The following is a 17622-nucleotide window of genomic DNA, read 5'->3' as shown; positions in this document are numbered from 1 at the left end:
AAAACATTAGCAACATCTGGACAATTACTGTTGTGTAGTTTGAAAATGCTCATAAGGTATGCATCTGATGCTTACAGCTGTCTTGCTGAAATTGACTGCACATTGCCATTATCCTGACGCTAACCATCTCATTAGTGCCTGCTCTGTGGTGCTCAAATTCTTTGCACAAATGCATTTTGCACTCAGTTTTGACATTATTTGATATTTGAATTGGCTCTACTGGCTTTGTTCACCCTCAGGTGCTGTCTGCAACCGGCATAACAAGAGGAACGTTTAAACTCCAGGGGAGCATAATGGAGGACCCACCAGAAATGGAGATGTTGCCAGAACTTACTGTGCTGTATTTGAACGGCAGCCTCACAAATTCCTTTGCAAACAACAGTAATGTGACCAACCTCACCAGTATTACATACTACCCGTATTACCAGCACTCTCTGCCTGTGGCCACTGCCCTGACCCTGGCTTACCTCTTCATCTTCCTACTATGCATGGTGGGAAACGGTTTGGTATGCCTCATCGTGCTGGAGAACCGCCGTATGAGAACGGTCACAAATCTCTTTATCCTCAACCTGGCCGTGAGCGACCTTCTGGTGGGGGTTTTCTGTATTCCAACAACCCTGGTGGACAACCTTATTACAGGTGACACAAACAACACTTTTTTCACAATTGTACACTTAGATAGGAATTGTTAACCCAAAAATGTAAATTCTGGTTTTTGTTTTCCTCATAAATCTGAATGACTTTCTTTTGTGGAGCATAAATATCTTCACACAAGTCTTTTCCATATAAGACAGGGCAGTCTCATGATGAAGACGTCACCGTAGCCACTTTATACTATAGAAACAGTGATGTCCTCCACCAATTTAAACAGTATGTATCCAATGTGGAAACTCATGGAGCGCTGTTCTATGTAAACAATGACTAACAATTTACGTCACCAACTGGCTCATATTACACACAAAAATGATCTTTTGCCACCACCTGCTGGCTAACATATGTAATTTCAAAAATAAAGACAGTAACTCCTAACACATTTGCACTATGCTTACACTTTAGTTTAGAACAGCACGAACACAAGCGGAGTGATATACACACACAGTGAAGCGTCTGAGTGCTCATGGAACGTCTCCAATCAGATTCGAGGGCCGGAACTAACTGTGGTATATAATAATATAATATGGTAAATAATACATTTTATAAAGCTACTATGAATCATTATATATATAAATATAGAAGTGCACATCAATGAAAATAATTAAAGGTCATTCTCCCTTGCGCTCCTTTAGTACAATTCTGTTGGAAATATGCCTTCATTTAGTTTTATTTCATTTCTTTCATTGCCTTTAAAATAATGAAATTACTTTGCAACAATGAAATGATGATTCCTGATAAAAATTTGCCATTTCAGAGTAAATACATAATTATCTATATACATATTAAATATTGTCAATAGGCTGAAAAATATTGATATAATTTTTTTAGCTATTTTGTCCAGCCCTAATTGAATATGTGTGCTGATATCAAGAATTAGTATTTAAACTAGTGAAAATGGAATTGTACTGTAGATTTCCACAATGCATATCCTGCAAATGATTAAATGTAAAAAGAGCTTGCGATACTTAATTAAGATTCCTAAATATGTAATGTTTTGTTCTATAGAAGTTGGACAGGTTTTGAACATCATGAAGGGTAAGGGTGTCATAAAAATGACAGTTGTCTAGGCACACGCATATAATAAAAATCATGTCATTTCTTTACATCATATGTGAAAGAGTGAATGAGTGAAATGAGTGCATATGAATGAGAGAGAAGGGGGAATATACCTAGCCAAGAGCAGTGGTTAAATTTTTTTTGCTTAAGGTAAAAAGTGCACAATTGAGAATCTCTCAATAGGGAAAGTCTCTCTTTTTATTGCAGTTAACGTAAGGCCAGTTTGCATTTATTCACTGAATTATGGAGGATTGAAGCTCAATCCCACCATTTGTAGTCAGGTGCTAATAATATTTGACCTACTCTGACATTAACTGACTGCAGAACATAAGTCCACTCATATATTTGTTCATGCAATTGGACTTTGGCTCTATTGCACAAGCTCAAATCAAAATCTTGATAAAGAGCAAGGTTGGAAATGAAAAAGCTTATTCAGCTTACTGCTTGACGCTGTATTACTAATTGACATATCCTTGCTCGTTCTGAGCAACAGGATGAAATTAAAGCATAAACATTTTGCTCAACTTACTAGCACTTTTGAATGAAACTAAAACAACACTTCTTAGAGCAAAGTGGATAGTGCATGTGCTCACTGAGCATGACTAGTCATTGACGCACAGGGTTGCAGGTCTGAATCCAGTCAGCATCATGATCCAAAAAAAGGACCAACTTAAACCAGCATGAATTTTAGGCTAGTTTGGTGCTTGTCTTGATGGTGGACCAGCAATGCTTTGTTGTTTAGTAACACAACTTGGCTTGTAATTCTGGTCTACCAGCATCAAGTTGGTTGACCAAGGAAGTCTTACTGCTGAAGCAAGCCTGGTGGGGACACCAGCATTTCCCCTTATGGTCTTAAACCATTAAGAGCTCATAAATATAAAGGGAAAAAAAAAACCCATAGTAACTTACATACAGTAATGGAAGATACCCAAGCATGGGGCATAGAAGCCCTTGTGACTGTGGAATGATGCTGAATGTGGGTTCAGGGGAGTCCCGAGAGAAAATTTAGATTTTTTTTTTTTTAAAATGTAAAAAATATTTGTATATTTTCATTAAAGTGAGAGACTAGTCTTCCAACTAGTAATTTTAATCTTTCCTTATCCATTCCAGACATCTAATTAATTTTCACAAAATTATAACAGAAATCGATTTGTTTATTATTAAAGTCTCATAACATGCTGATTAATAAAGATACTTTTAGAAGGGAAAACGTTATGGTTTAAAAGGTGCTTTGAAACCACGTTAACTAATGTGGCGCTTCATGTCTACACACATGCAGGGAAAAAAGGCAATGCATGTGGAGCGGGACAGGGCAGAAATTATGCATGTGTGGTGCTAGAGAACAATATTCAAGATTATAGTGCAGAAAGATCAGAGCTGTTGTCCACATCACTGTTGTTCTGTCGCGCTCTTCACTAGAGACGATGAGAAGGCGAAACAGTGGTCATGAAGTCTTGCGGTGCGGATGGAATCGATCTGGTGTCCGACGTAACCTAATTGTTAGCAAGGCAGCTAGCATTAGCAAGTTCATCCAGTCTGACCCTACGTTACCACTGGCGCGTTGTGAGCGAAGCTGAGAGTGTTTTCAATTAATTCCTATGAAAGCCGAGTATCATGTTCGCATGGTGGATCGTAGGATTGGCAGTGGTGCGGAGCAAGCTCTCTCCTAGCGTTGTGAGCGCCTTTGAGTGGATTTCATACGCCCCAGTGGAAACGCAGCCCGAGAAAGCCAAACTGCTTGTGTTTTAGCGATGCACAGTAAATATTGAAAATTCCTCAAAAGCATATCCTGGATTTTCTTTATCGTGATATATATCGATATCGTTTTATCGCCCAGCCCTAGTTTTGGACTTTGAATCTAGTAGTGCAGTGACTCATGCAGTGACCCATTTTGATTGAGTTACTCACTGTGTTTACTAACTTTGCAGCTGAGCTAGTTAGCCTCTTTGTCTATTTTTCATAACCACTTATTTAGTTTGCTTTTAAACATGTTTTTCTAATGAAACTGTTTTCACTCTTTGTTTGCTTGCTTTACTGTCATTTTGGCCACACCAGGCAAATTCTCTTGTGTATAATATTAAGCACGCCCACCAGCAGTTAAATTCTGTTTCCAATTTATAAAGTACAGTAGATGTTATCTCCATTAATAACATCTTCACAGATAAAGATACTCCTACTTGTATGCACTCTCTTTGAGAACAAAGATCTGTATCTCTGTGAGCCAGCCTAATCCAAAATTATATTTGTTCAAGATTAACCATGGGTCCATTTGAGATGAGCCCATGTGCAGTATTTCTAATTGCAGTTTTTCAGTTGTTTTCAAAGGATATAAAAATAAAAGAGCACTTAGATTTTGGTGCAGTATTTTTCCCAGGACGTAAACAGCTGCAAAAGGACAAACTGAAACACACATTTCTGATGATATCATAAGCAATTAGTCCCCTAGACATTGTGGCTATTTTTAGTGAATTTAATTGCTCCACAATTAATTCTGTAAGACAAGTTTTGTAGGTTCTCAGGCTATAAAGGTGTTCCAATATAACAATTCAGGCCCATCAATACTTTTTTGTCTAGCCCTTCAATTGATTTTGATTAAATTGTTTTGCTGCCTGTTAACACCGAGCACTCTCTGCACACAAAGAAGTGGTGAATTGAACAACTCTTAGTTGTGAGTTTGACAGCATTCATCAGTGAGTTTAACAACTCACAAAAGTGAGTTTGACTGTTTAGCTGTGAGTTGAACGATGCTCAGTGGGTACAACAACAAGTGTGCAAATGAACAATAATTGCAGGAAAGAAAGTGCAGGTAAGGAAATATTCCTTTTTTTCAGTTTTATCCAATTTGTAAAAAATATTCGAAATTCGAATTATTTTTTAATAATTACTTTATTAAAACCTATTTGTTAGCTTAGGATGTAAAGTTATGTTTAATCATGAGTCCTTTTTAAGGAGTTTAAGGCTGGACCTTTAAAAACTTCAATTGAATATCAACTATATTTTTAATATATTTTTAAATTCACCTAAAATGACAATTCTGTCATCATTTACTTACTTTCATCACCTGCATGACTTTTTTTTCCCCTCAATGAAAAGCAAAAGTAGATGTTAGGCAGAATGTTAGGCTAGAACCATTAATTTTCTATTAAATTATTGTGATTTCAATTAAAGCTCTGTTGATTTCCAAAGAATTTAAATGGCATCACAAATTTCTAGCACCCCATCCTAGAGGACATTTATATTGCTCAGATTTTTGCTCTGAGACTTAAAGGAATAATTCTCACAAATTTACAATTCTCTCATAATTTATGAAAGCCAGGAGTGCCATTTATAAAAGAATGAAGGAATAAATAAACCAATTTATAAGTGGACAAATAAATAGACACATTTAAATGTGTTTATTTAATTCATGCTAAGATTTAGCAATAAAACAGCACATTAATAAGTCATTTTTAAATGCACTTTTTAAATTGCCTTAAGCATTTGGTAAATGCTTTTCTTCATCCATTTGCCAGTTGCTTTTCTTTCATGTTTGACTTTTCCTTTTCTTTTACAATTTGTCTAACCATTCCAGCTGAAGCCCAGGAGTGCCAATTAAAAAAGAATGAAGGAATAAATGATCATGATAACGTCGATTCATTAAATCAATCATGATTTGAAGATACTTTGATGCTTGATGCGTTGCGCATCCATCAAGCATCAAAGTAGCTTCAAATCGTGATCGCCAAGGAGACGGAACATGTCAAGATTTATAGATTGGTCAGTTTCTCACCCAAAACCGATTGAACATGTTCACAGCATGTGTTGATTCACTGAGCATGTGTACAGCATTTACTTGCATTGTACTGACAAAAACACCTCAAATCTCCATCAAAATATCTTTGTGTTTTGCAAAAAAGAAAGTCAGGGTGAGGAAATGAGACTTATTTTTAGCTACTATTTATTTAAAGGAGTTCTTAGTTATGCTTCATGAAAGTTTCAACTTTTTCTCAGTTTTTCTCAGAAATTTCTGCTAACATTATAAGAAGAACTAATGAGACAAACTGTTTTAAAAGAGTACAGAGCTAAATATGGTAAATTACGGATTACAGTCATTGTGATCGCCTCTGTAATAAGACCAAATTGCCCAGCAGTTTGTTTTGGTAGATTTGAACTTTTTACATTGGAATTTTCAAACTGCTGTGACAGATATTAGGCCAAATATGATCTAATGCTGATCTTATATCATGTGAGATCTTACAGGAGAACTGGCCCTCTACCACCACTGCAAGTATTGGCAGTTTGTGAAAGGATATGCGAATAAAAAATAATGTAACTTCTACAATATGTTTTTCATTTATTTTAAATGCAGTAAGTAACTTGTTCAATCTAAATTGGCTGTTAAGCTTGAATATTAAATATAATAAATAGAGCTTTCAGGTGACATGCCTCCTCCTAGAGCTTATTTCAATACAGGTGACACCAGGGGAATGACGCAATACTCTGAGCATAGATATACTTTTTACACTGTTCTCTGGAACACTTGATTCTGATTGGTCAATGGTGCCATCTAGTGGTCTGATATTTCTCTGTAACAACCGCACATCCACGTATCAGACCGCTCAAGGGCTGAAACAATTAATCGACGTTATCCACAACGTCGACAATAAATTTAACATAACGTGAGATCAGATTAAACTCTAATGATGACGCATGAGAGCAGCACCAAACAGCTTCAGGTGATGTAGATTGCAAAGTATATACCAAACAAGTAAATACAGAAGCACTCTCGTTGAGGAATAAGCAGAGCCGGAGCTCTTTAAAGGAAACACCCTGGCGTTACATCTTAAATGAAGTTGTACTTAATGCGTTATAGCTTTATTAAAGGTTAAATAATACGGAAGCAGATCATGTAAATAACTACAAGCTCCAAAACTGCCATTTCTCAGTGTGGTCAGTGCCTCTTCTATGAGTTGCGCGAATGTCCCGATCTAAGGGGGAGAGACTGAAACTGTAAACCGGGGATGCTCATACTTCGAGCGAGTGCTTAATGCAGCTAGATTATAACGTGATTGCTTGCGACTTAATGAATCATAACATATGTGTATTTCTTATCATGAAGAAAATTGGCAATACACATCTTTATTTATAAGAGAGTTTGTTTTTTTGTTAGTTAAAGATGGATTGAAATGAACAAAGGTGAGAGAGGAAGTCTTAGCCCCATTATACACTGGAACAAAAATATGTTTTTGATTTGATTTTGTTTTGGCTTGTTTTCCAAAATAAATATCTAAAACTCCTTTAAAACTATGTACATTTTCTTTTAACACCTACAGTTGAAGTCAGAAGTTTACATACACATAGGTTGAAGTCATTAAAACACATTTTTTAACCATTCCACAGATTTAATATTAGCAAACTATAGTTTTGGCAAGTCGTTTAGGACATCTGCTTTGTGCATTACAAAAGTAATTTTTTCAACAATTGTATACAGACAGATCGTTTCACTTTTAATTGACTATATCACAATTCCAGTGGGTCAGATGTTTACATGCACTAATTTAACTGTGCCTTTAAGTAGCTTGGAAAATTCCAGAAAATTACGTGTGGCATTTAGACAATTAGCCAATTAGCTTCTGATAGGAGGTGTACCTTTGGATTTATTTTAAGGCTTACCTTCAAACTCAGTGCCTCTTTGCTTGACATCATAAGAAAATCAAAAGAAATCAGCCAAGACGTCAGAAAAATTTTTATTGGATCTCCACAAGTAATACGCAAGTATAAACACCATGGGACCACAAAGCCATCTACCGCTCAGAAAGGAGACGGATTCTGTCTCCTAGAGATGAACATAGTTCGGTGCGAATAGTGCAAATCAATCCTAGAACAACAGCAAAGGTCCTTGTGAAGATACAGGTAGACAAGTATCTATATCCACAGTAACAATTTGTCCTATATCGACATAACCTGAAAGACTGCAAAGCAAGGAAGAAGCCACTGCTCCAAAACCACCATAAAAAAGACAGACAACAGTTTTCAAGTGCACATGGGGACAAAGATCTTACTTTTTGGAGAAATGTCCTTTAGACTGATGAAACAAAAATTTAACCGTTTGGCCATAATGACCATCGTTATGTTTGGAGAAAAAGGGTGAGGCTTGCAAGCCGAAGAACACCATCCCAACCGTTAAGCGTGGGGGTGGCAGCATCATGTTGTGGAGGTGCTTTGCTGCAGGAGGGACTGGTGCACTTCACAAAATAGATGGTATCATGAGGCAGGAAATTTATGTGGATATATTTAAGCAAAATCTCAAGACATTAGCCAGGAAGTTAAAGTTCGGTCAAAAATGGGTCTATCAAATGAACAATGACCCCAAGCATACCTCCAAAATTGTGGGAAAATGGTTTAAGGACACAAAGTCAAGGTATTGGAGTGGCCATCACAAAGCCCTGACCTCAATCCGATAGAAAATGTGTGGCCAGAACTGAAAAGCGTGTGCGAGCAAGGAGGCCTACAAACCTGACTCCGTTACACCAGTTCTGTCTGGAGGAATGGGCCAAAATTCCAGCAACTTATTGTGAGAAGCTTGAGGAAGGCTACCCAAAATGGTTTGACCCAAGTACAAACAATTTAAAGGCAACGCTAAAAAATTCTATAATAAATAAATCATTCTTTCTAGTATTATTCTGACATTTCACATTCTTAAAATAAAGTAGTGATCCTAACTGACCTGAGACAGGGAATGTTTAAATGTCAGGAATTGTGAAGAGTTTAAATGTATTTGGCTAAAGCGTATGTATAATTCTGACTTCAACTGTATACTGCAGAAGAATTATTTTTATCTGAGAATGTTGAATATAATATTAAAAATACAAATATTTGATAAAAAACATTCACCTGAGAAGCAGCATATAAGATATTTAGATTTCATTTTAGAGAATAGATCTTGAATCTAAGTATATTTTGCCTTTACTGCACTCGCAGAAGTATAACCAAATGAAAAAATACACTTATATTTAAGATACATTCTCTTAAAGCAAGTCTAAATATCTTATATGTTACTTCTCAAGTAAATGTATCTTGTTTTAAGGATTTCTAGACAATTTTAAATGGAAAACAAGACAAAAAAATCTTGCAAAGATTTTTTGCAGTGAATTTCTTTACTAAATTAAACTTAATAAAACATTTTTTTTTCTTTTAATTCAGTGAATGTCATATAGAGGTAATTCTAAAAGATAATTTTGTCCTCTTTTAGTAAGCACGCTTAATACAACCTTTTAAGTCGGGGCACAAGCTGAATAATCGGTTAATAGCTAATGATTAATCGTTTCAATAATCACAGAATAGTTGAGTAATCGTTCTAATAATCGTTAGATTAATCGATTATCAAAATAATAATTAGTTGCAACCCTAGACTGCTAATCTGGGTATTGTGAGGAACTTCACTTCAAGATCTTGATCACCCTTTTAGGGTTTATTTACATTGTACATTATCCCATACATGGCAAACACACATTTTGGGTCAAATAGTCAGTTTTCAATCATATTAAAAAATTATTATAAATACTTTTCAGTACTGAATGTTTCATAATTATGATTATTATCTTAATAATAATAATTATATATTATTATTATTGAAACTTCTGTCCCTTCGTCCATTATTTTGGATTTATTCATTATGGGATCACCTACATGGGTAAGGATACATACGATGCTATCTTAGAATTTAGCCAAAACTAAATATATTAGGAGGCCCCAAATTTTGGAACAGCCTTTGCATCTGGAGTGCACCTATTAAGTCTTAAAGTGCTGCCTCCGGAGGCAGTTCACTAGGTTTTGGAACAGACTCAGTGTGTCTTTTCTAACTGATCAGCATTACGGTTTTTACACAGCGGATGACCAAATCTCCAAAAAAATCTCACAGACTTACTTTGACTGAATGTTCAAACAGGCATATGTAATCCTTCTCATTTCAAACTCCAACTATCAAAAATTCCAATGTAAACATACACACAAAAGGCATTAATATGCTTTAAGTAAATCAATCAATCTATCCATCCACTTACATACCTGACAGTATATCTTTGCACCTCTGAGCACAGTTATTTACATTGTTCAGCGTGTATTTTCTTGCTTTGTTTGCATCTCAAATCAGGATTATTCATGTTTTTGCTTTGTAGTCAATGTTTTAATGTACTGGTTGTAAAAATAAAAAAACCACCCACAATATGTCACTCAAAACCTTAGCGGATTCTGTCTATAGTCATTAAAGCATTGTGTCATTATTTCTTCAATTACATATTTCCAATTTCCAAAGGAACAATAAAAACACACACATGTGTTTCATGCTGTAAAAACATGCTGAAAGCCCCGAGTCATGCTCAGGGAGTCATTTGCAATATGAATATACAGATCTGTTGCGGTTAGAGGAAAATCGGATTTGTGAGGTCTTACTGTACCTACACAACTCATTGCAAGTATCCCGTGGACACAGAAAAGATTGGTATGATTCTTCTGCAACTTCCGTTATATTACAGCTCCAGCATGCAGCTTGGAAAACCTGCTTGTCAAACTAGAGTCGTTCTTTAACTCTTTTCGCTATTCTCTGTCACTCTGAATGGCTTTCTCATTTCACCCAAAATGTGTGCTTGTGGGGTTGTTGGGAGATTGTAGATTACACAATTTACTGATTCTGTAATGATGTACTTAATCTTTTCTTCCCCAAGGTTGGCCATTCACAAACATCATCTGTAAGATGAGTGGCCTGGTGCAGGGCATGTCCGTGTCTGCCTCTGTGTTCACGCTGGTGGCCATCGCTGTGGACAGGTTAGTGGTGGCATCAGTCAGACAGGAGTGCTTGGGTAAATCCAACGTAGTCAATGATCAAATTGTGCAGTAGCTCAACTAATAGAGTGTTACACTTGCAATGCAAAAAAAACAGGTAAGAGTACTGAAGAGACGACATGCGAGCCAAAAGTGTCACAGCAATCACGTTTTCCAACTCACATTTGCTATTTGGGTTAGGTTTAGATTAAGGGTAGAGACCAGGGAGGTAAGATTTGTTGATTTAAAACTCAATAAGCGAATTAACCTTAAAAAATCTCATCTGTCAGGGAGAAAATATAACTCACTTCTAGCGCCACACAGTTGACGTTTCGCCTCGGAACTGCATTGATGACGTGTAAGTAGTTACATTATATTATTTTTGTACAAATTCCACGGTCACGTAATTATCACGAGGATACTGGGTAAATCTCATGAAACAGGTCAAGAAGAAATGCATAATATTTTCCTTCAGGAAAATTAAGCCTTTTTTTCTGAGAAAGACCCTCAATTATCAATTATTAATATATAGATTAAATGAGTATAAATAGAAATATTTAAATAAAAAAATATATATTATAATTAGATAATTAAAATGCGTTACTTTCTTGTGGCAGACGAGTAAAGCATTGATTAGACCAGTGTTTCCAAACCGCTGTGTGCCGCAAATGATTGTCAGGTGTGTCGTGGAAAATTATCAAATTCCATAAAAGAAATAAATGCAAATAAATATAAAAATGTAGGGATCCAAACTCCTAACCTTTTGGAGAAATTCTACGTTTTGAAACCATAATCGGTCACTTTTGTGGTTGTGAAGTGCAATGATTAATGTGCAAAAGTGAGTGATATTTATTCACGTTAAGGGTCTTTCACGTGTCTCGCGTCAGCGCTGCAGAATACATTGAAGTCTATGAAGTGACGTCACTTCACACCAGTGTTTTTCACACACGCGTTTTTGCTTCACAAATAATGTCTTTGAGAGTACTAAGCAACAAGGAATATTCCAAAACTGTCCAAATTTGTGAAGAGATATTGAATGTCTCATCGTTTATTTTAATTCAATATTACCTTATCGTTTAAGAATCAGAGAGCCCAGTTATTGAACTCATTTAAATTCACCAAAGAAAACGCTTAAACTTAAACATAAATGAGTAATTTTATTACTTTCTGCTATCAAAGCTACTGTACGCATTTTTCTCTCTTCCAAAAACACGTTTCAATGTTTATTGTGCACACCTCCGGCTTTTTTAAGTGGTAAACTTCCCTCTGTGACGCTTTCTGCAACTGTTGTCATGTGGAGGGCGATGTGCCGCTTGGCGTTGTACCCAACAACTCAACTCACGTGAAATGCACTTTACACTGAGGAACATTATTGAAACTCAAAAGTATTATTATTTGTCTATTATTTGGTCTTTTCTGATAAAAGCCATGCTCGGCAGTTTAAATAGACTTCTGTAGGAAAATGATGAAGTAGATCTGCTTTGTGTTTATAATTCTTATACTGAAGTCAGTAGATTTGAAACCATGCAAGTTTTAATATAGGAGAAGGTAAGGACGTTATTGAAACTCACTATTATTAGACTATTATTGTTGTCTTTTTGGATGAAAAATATTGATCAGACTGAAGGAAGATCATAGATCTGCTTTGTTCTTTTAATGCTTAAACACTATAAAGTCTCTTGGTAGATTTCGGTCATGAACGACGCAAAATGATTCACTGACTCACTCATAGCACATTAGACTCTCACTTGTTGCCACCTATTGACATTTCCAGAAGGGGTCACTGAACTAATCAGTTCATAAAATTTAGCAAATTTGTGAAACAGAAGCAAGCCTCACCAAAATACTCTTTATTTTTCAGTAATTCTGCGCAATTGTAAACCTGAATAAACTTGATTCACTAAAATAGCTGGAATTGATGCTTTTAGCTTATTCTTTTAAAACAATATCCCCACAAAAAATGCTTGTGGACCAGTGATTATTATCTTCACTTTTTCACCCCTCTGTAACCCGCACACACACACACACACAAGACGAGACACAATGTCGATGGGAAACTGCTTTTATTAACAGCAAAAGTACAAACAAGGGCAAATCCAAATGAGAATGGTCAACGAGAGCGGGAGGTCGAAGCCGGGAAACAGGATCAGAATAACGAGCTAGGGGAATACTGGAGCTGGCAAGCTAAGGGGTAACAATCACAAGGGAGTTCGGAACTAGACGGGACTAGCGGGGGGCAAAAACACGGGAAACTAAATACAATAACCAACAGGCGTGAGACGAAAGGGTTGTGATATATATAGGGGCTAGTGCAGGTGTAAACAATGATGGGTGATCAGACGAGTGCAGGTGAAACTAATGTGGTGACGGAGAGCGGGCTTGCGAGCCCGAGGAGGGAGACCTGCTAACGAGCATGAGAGCTCAAGGGAGCAAAACGAGCGTGCAAGCTCGAGGGAGCAAAACGAGCGTGTGAGCTCGAGGGAGCAGAACGAGCGTGCAAGCTCGAGGGAGCAAAACGAGCGTGCAAGCTCGAGGGAGCAAAACGAGCGTGTGAGCTCAAGGGAGCAAAACGAGCGTGCAAGCTCGAGGGAGCAAAACGAGCGTGCAAGCTCGAGGGAGCAAAACGAGCGTGCGAGCTCGAGGGAGCAAAACGAGCGTGCAAGCTCGAGGGAGCAAAACGAGCGTGCGAGCTCGAGGGAGCAAAACGAGCGTGTGAGCTCGAGGGAGCAGAACGAGCGTGCAAGCTCGAGGGAGCAAAACGAGCGTGGAAGCTCGAGGGGGCGGAGTTAGGGAGCGGGGTTCGTGACACCCTCATGAGTTTGCATCCCTGTAATTTGTTGTGGCATTGCAAGAACAAATCTACAAATTAGAAAAGAAGCAAATAAGTTATTTTTTCATTACACATTTAGCGCTCTTGCCACCTGTGACCTCACACAGCGTAGCCTACATATGTAGTGACTTTTAATTTTTGTTTTTTGCATAGCCAAATTTCAAACATTACAAGTAAACACGCTACTAAGACAGACAGAAAACATGGACACGTTCTTGAAAAGGAAAAATATTAACGATGGTTAGCCTGTGGGATAGTGGTGTACCGTATAATTTTTTCATCATAAAAAATATGCCGTGGCAGAAAAAAGGTTGGGAAACACTGGATTAGACAATACAAAACCAAAAACATATCAAAGTGATTTTCAATTGTTCTGGAGTGAAAACTAATAATTTTAAATTCTGGTAACCGGTTATAACCGGTAAATATTTTTCAAATCATTTTAAAAACTAAAGTCCAAAAGGTTTATCACAGTACATTTTTGGAACTACACCACTTCATGTTGCCTGAAAAAATTAAAAATGTTCTTTGATCCTGAAGGAAACTGCTCCATCACACATTTCTTTGCCTAATTTCCCATTGTGGATGTTGCATTCTCTGAATGAAGACCTTTTTAACAACTATGCATAAATACAGATACAAGGAAAACATTATTTTAGATAAAAAGTACTTTTCTCAGTCCTTTCCATATCTTCATTGAATAAGTGTAAGATATGATGCATTAATACAGATTTGATGCTGCCGGATTTTGATAGAGAAGCAGATTTGTAATTGAAGTTATACTTAACTGTTAATTAACTGCTTGTTATGATTTCTATGCCGATAAATCCACCACACAGGAAAAATATTAATTGTATATTTTCGCTTATTTTGGTGAGGCAAGTGGCCTGTTTTTGGCTTGTTTTTCCAGACCATGTTGCCTGTTTCTCTTGCGAGATCTGGCAACACGAAATTGGTATTTCACCCACCCCTTAGAGCAGAATACTGTAATTTTAAAAATAACATTTGTTTATTTTGTTCTAACCGTGTAAGTGTGGTTTGTTCAAGCAATGTTTAGTTCATGAACAAATCTGTCTTTTTGAACTAATCTTTTAAGTAAACGAGTCATTCTCGTTCACTTCAATAATACACTGACTCATTTCTTGTTCAAAGATGCCTCTCCCTTTCGAAGTTAATGAGCTGTAGTTTGAAGGGCAAAACTGCTTTGGTGGCTTTTCATGCCTGTAAAGACTGAATATAGCACGAGCCAAGAGCATTCAAGTGCGGGCTGTGAAGAAGCATGTAATTGTTTGACCCACTGAACAAATACACCCCTTCACTGAGCTAGTTTTACTCAGTCATTTGAGTCTGAACAAGATGAGAGGTCTCGGTCATGAACAAACTGAATGGTAAACTCTTTCAAAATGAACGACTCACTCAGTCATCTTGTATCTGCTGAGCGACTGAACAAAAGGAGGCATATTTACATTTTACATTTATGCATTTGGCAGACGTGTTTATCCAAAGCGACATACAGTGCACTTATTACAGGGACAATCCCCCCAGAGCAACCTGGAGTTAAGTGCCTTGCTCAAGGACACAATGGTGGTGACTGTGGGGATTGAACCAGCGACCTTCTGATTACCAGTTATGTGTGTTAGACCACTACACCACGCATATGAGTCAATCATAAAATCGATAGCCAGTTTGACAAGTGTGTGCGCACATATATTTAATTACTGGGGCAGGTTTTTTACATGTGTTTTAAAAATCACAACTTTAGATGAGATTAATGCACAGGTCCAAATTTTAAATGAGTTTTTGTGAGATTATGCCAGTGAGCAGTGAAGGAACATTAAAAAAATGTGCACACCTTCCTTTCACACCTTTCTGGTATATTTATAATAATAGCTTGAATAAATAGTGATAAAAAAATAGTGTGAGAGGATGGAAATTGGTAAAGAAAGGGAGAGAGGATTCATTCATATTTTTATGGAGTTGATGTCTGACTGGATTTCTTCCTGCTGTCATGTTGCTGAGAAGTATTCCGTTCCAATCTCCTCCAGGTTCCGTTGCATTGTGTACCCTTTCCAACCCAAGCTCACCTTGCTGGTTGCCAAGGTGAACATAGCGATGATCTGGGTTCTTGCTGTGGTGATTATGTGTCCATCGGCTGTGACGTTAATGGTGGAGAGAGTAGAACATCATTACATGGTCCACAATGAAGACTACAACCACACATACCCACTTTTCTCTTGCTTTGAGAACTGGGCAAACCCACAGATGAGAAAAGTCTACACCACCGTCCTGTTTGCACACATCTACCTTATTCCCCTCACCCTTATCACGCTTATGTATGTACGTGTTGGGATAAAACTCTACACCACCTCTGTGATCTCCGGTAACGATCAGCATGAAGGCGGCCAGTCTCACGCTTCTCTGGCCCCCGGGGAAGGCCGACCCCTCATTTCCCAAAAGAAGATCAAGGTGATTAAGATGTTGAGCGTTGTGGCCCTCTTATTCATGCTGTCCTGGCTGCCTCTCTGGACCCTGATGCTCCTCACGGACTATGGTGGTCTGAATGAGGACAAGTTGGAACTGTTGACCAGCTACATATTCCCATTTGCTCACTGGTTAGCCTTCTCAAACTCTAGTGTCAACCCCATCATCTATGGGTACTACAATGAGAACTTCAAGAGGGGCTTTCAGGCAGTGTGCAGGACACATTCATGCTGCTGCAGGGGGATGTTGGCGGACAATGGAGCACGGCGGAATGCCAACAGAGATATCAGGGAGCCTGCGGTAAACTTTGGTGCAAGGAACCGGGTGTACACTGACGGCGAACTGAATAACTCTGGTACACGTCTGGAAATGGAGCAGAGGAGAACTGGGCGACTTTGTAACTCTGTCTGCACAAATGACACAGGATCCAGTGTAGAATTTGGGATAAAGGAGGTTCCAAACCAGAAAATCTTTCAGATGGAAGAACCAGACAAAGTAAGTCCCATGCGAGTGTTCAAAAATCAAGCCTGGGATCAATAGGTGGATTATTTACTGTACTTATGCCAACCACTGACTCCAGTTGGGGCTGAAGAACACGTGAAGAGTCCACATATCTTTAACGTAAAGTGAGATTTAAAATATGAGAAATTCAGCAGGACTCAGTCCTAAAGTTTGGTACAACATGTATTCGAGTATCAAGAGAATCTTTTCAGACAGCTTCTGTGAAAACACTGGCGTCACAGGAGATGGAATAATTCCTAAGAATCTAAATTAACTTGTTGTTTTTTACACATTTTAAGCTTTCAGAAGCCCTATTTTCAGTTCCCTGGAAATGGCCATTGAGAGAGGGGTTAAATTAATATGAAGTCTTATTTAAAGAGTGCTGAAAAAATTATTAAAAGGAATGTTCCTGGTTGACAGCGCTTATCTCTGAAAATGATTTAATACCATCCCTCAGTTTGTAAAATCATACCAAAAAACTCTTACAATGGAAGTCTAGAGGGCAAACTTAAAATGTTTGCCCATTAGACTTTCAGTTAAGTACATTTTTGAATACATTGTTTTTTGTTGTTGTATATTTATTAAGTTTGCTAACCCAGAATATTTCTTAAATAATGGAAATAATGTATTATAAATCATTCTTTTAGAGTTATTCTATATGGATATTCTATATTTGTGACAGAATCTGAAAATGTAATTGGTTAAAATTGAATTACCCTAATTCATGCCAAAAATGTAACATTACACGGAGTACATATAGACATCCAACATGAAATCTGTAAGCTAAAGTGTGAGGATCTCCGTTTCAAATAGGATGGGAGTGTATATCTATCTCATAAGCTAAACCGCTTTTCTGGGATCAAGTGACAAATTATTTTTTCCATCTATTTTTCCAAAAGATTGTATTGCACAGTTGCAAAATTGTTTTCTGAAATGAACGTATGTATGCGTGTGTGTCCGTCCCTGCGTGGTGTGTGTGCTAGGTGATAGTCCGCTCAGGATGTGAAGCAGATATTTTAGCACCGGTGTGAAAACCATTGTAGTACCAAAGGGGACAGAATCTATCATGTGTGATATACAATAGATGCTATAGTTTACAATGAGAGTGAATAGGTATACTGTACATAGAAGATCCAGCAAGCACAACTTGAATGTGCAGAATCTGTGTCTCAAATGTTTATATTTTAGTGTTAATTGTGCGTTTCTTTGGGTCGCAAACTCTGCGTCCTAGTGGATCTGACTGTGGCTCCTCATGGCTTTTGTAAATCTGTTCTTTTTCTTTTTCTTTTTGTGCATTGGTG

General features: G+C 37.4%; 1 protein-coding gene across 1 annotated transcript; it reads left to right on the top strand.

The window, feature by feature from the left end:
• The first annotated feature begins 296 nt into the window (after positions 1-296).
• LOC127643040 (neuropeptide FF receptor 1-like) lies at positions 297-16360 on the top strand. The gene is made up of 3 exons (XM_052125572.1): positions 297-639; positions 10413-10512; positions 15385-16360. Exons 1-3 carry the CDS (start codon positions 312-314, stop codon positions 16358-16360), a joined length of 1404 nt encoding a protein of 467 aa, XP_051981532.1. The 5' UTR covers positions 297-311.
• The last annotated feature ends 1262 nt before the right edge of the window (positions 16361-17622 follow it).

The sequence above is a fragment of the Xyrauchen texanus genome, chromosome 4 (genome assembly GCF_025860055.1).
Source record: "Xyrauchen texanus isolate HMW12.3.18 chromosome 4, RBS_HiC_50CHRs, whole genome shotgun sequence".
Classification (NCBI taxonomy): domain Eukaryota; kingdom Metazoa; phylum Chordata; class Actinopteri; order Cypriniformes; family Catostomidae; genus Xyrauchen; species Xyrauchen texanus.
This window is presented reverse-complemented; position numbering and strand designations above follow the sequence as displayed.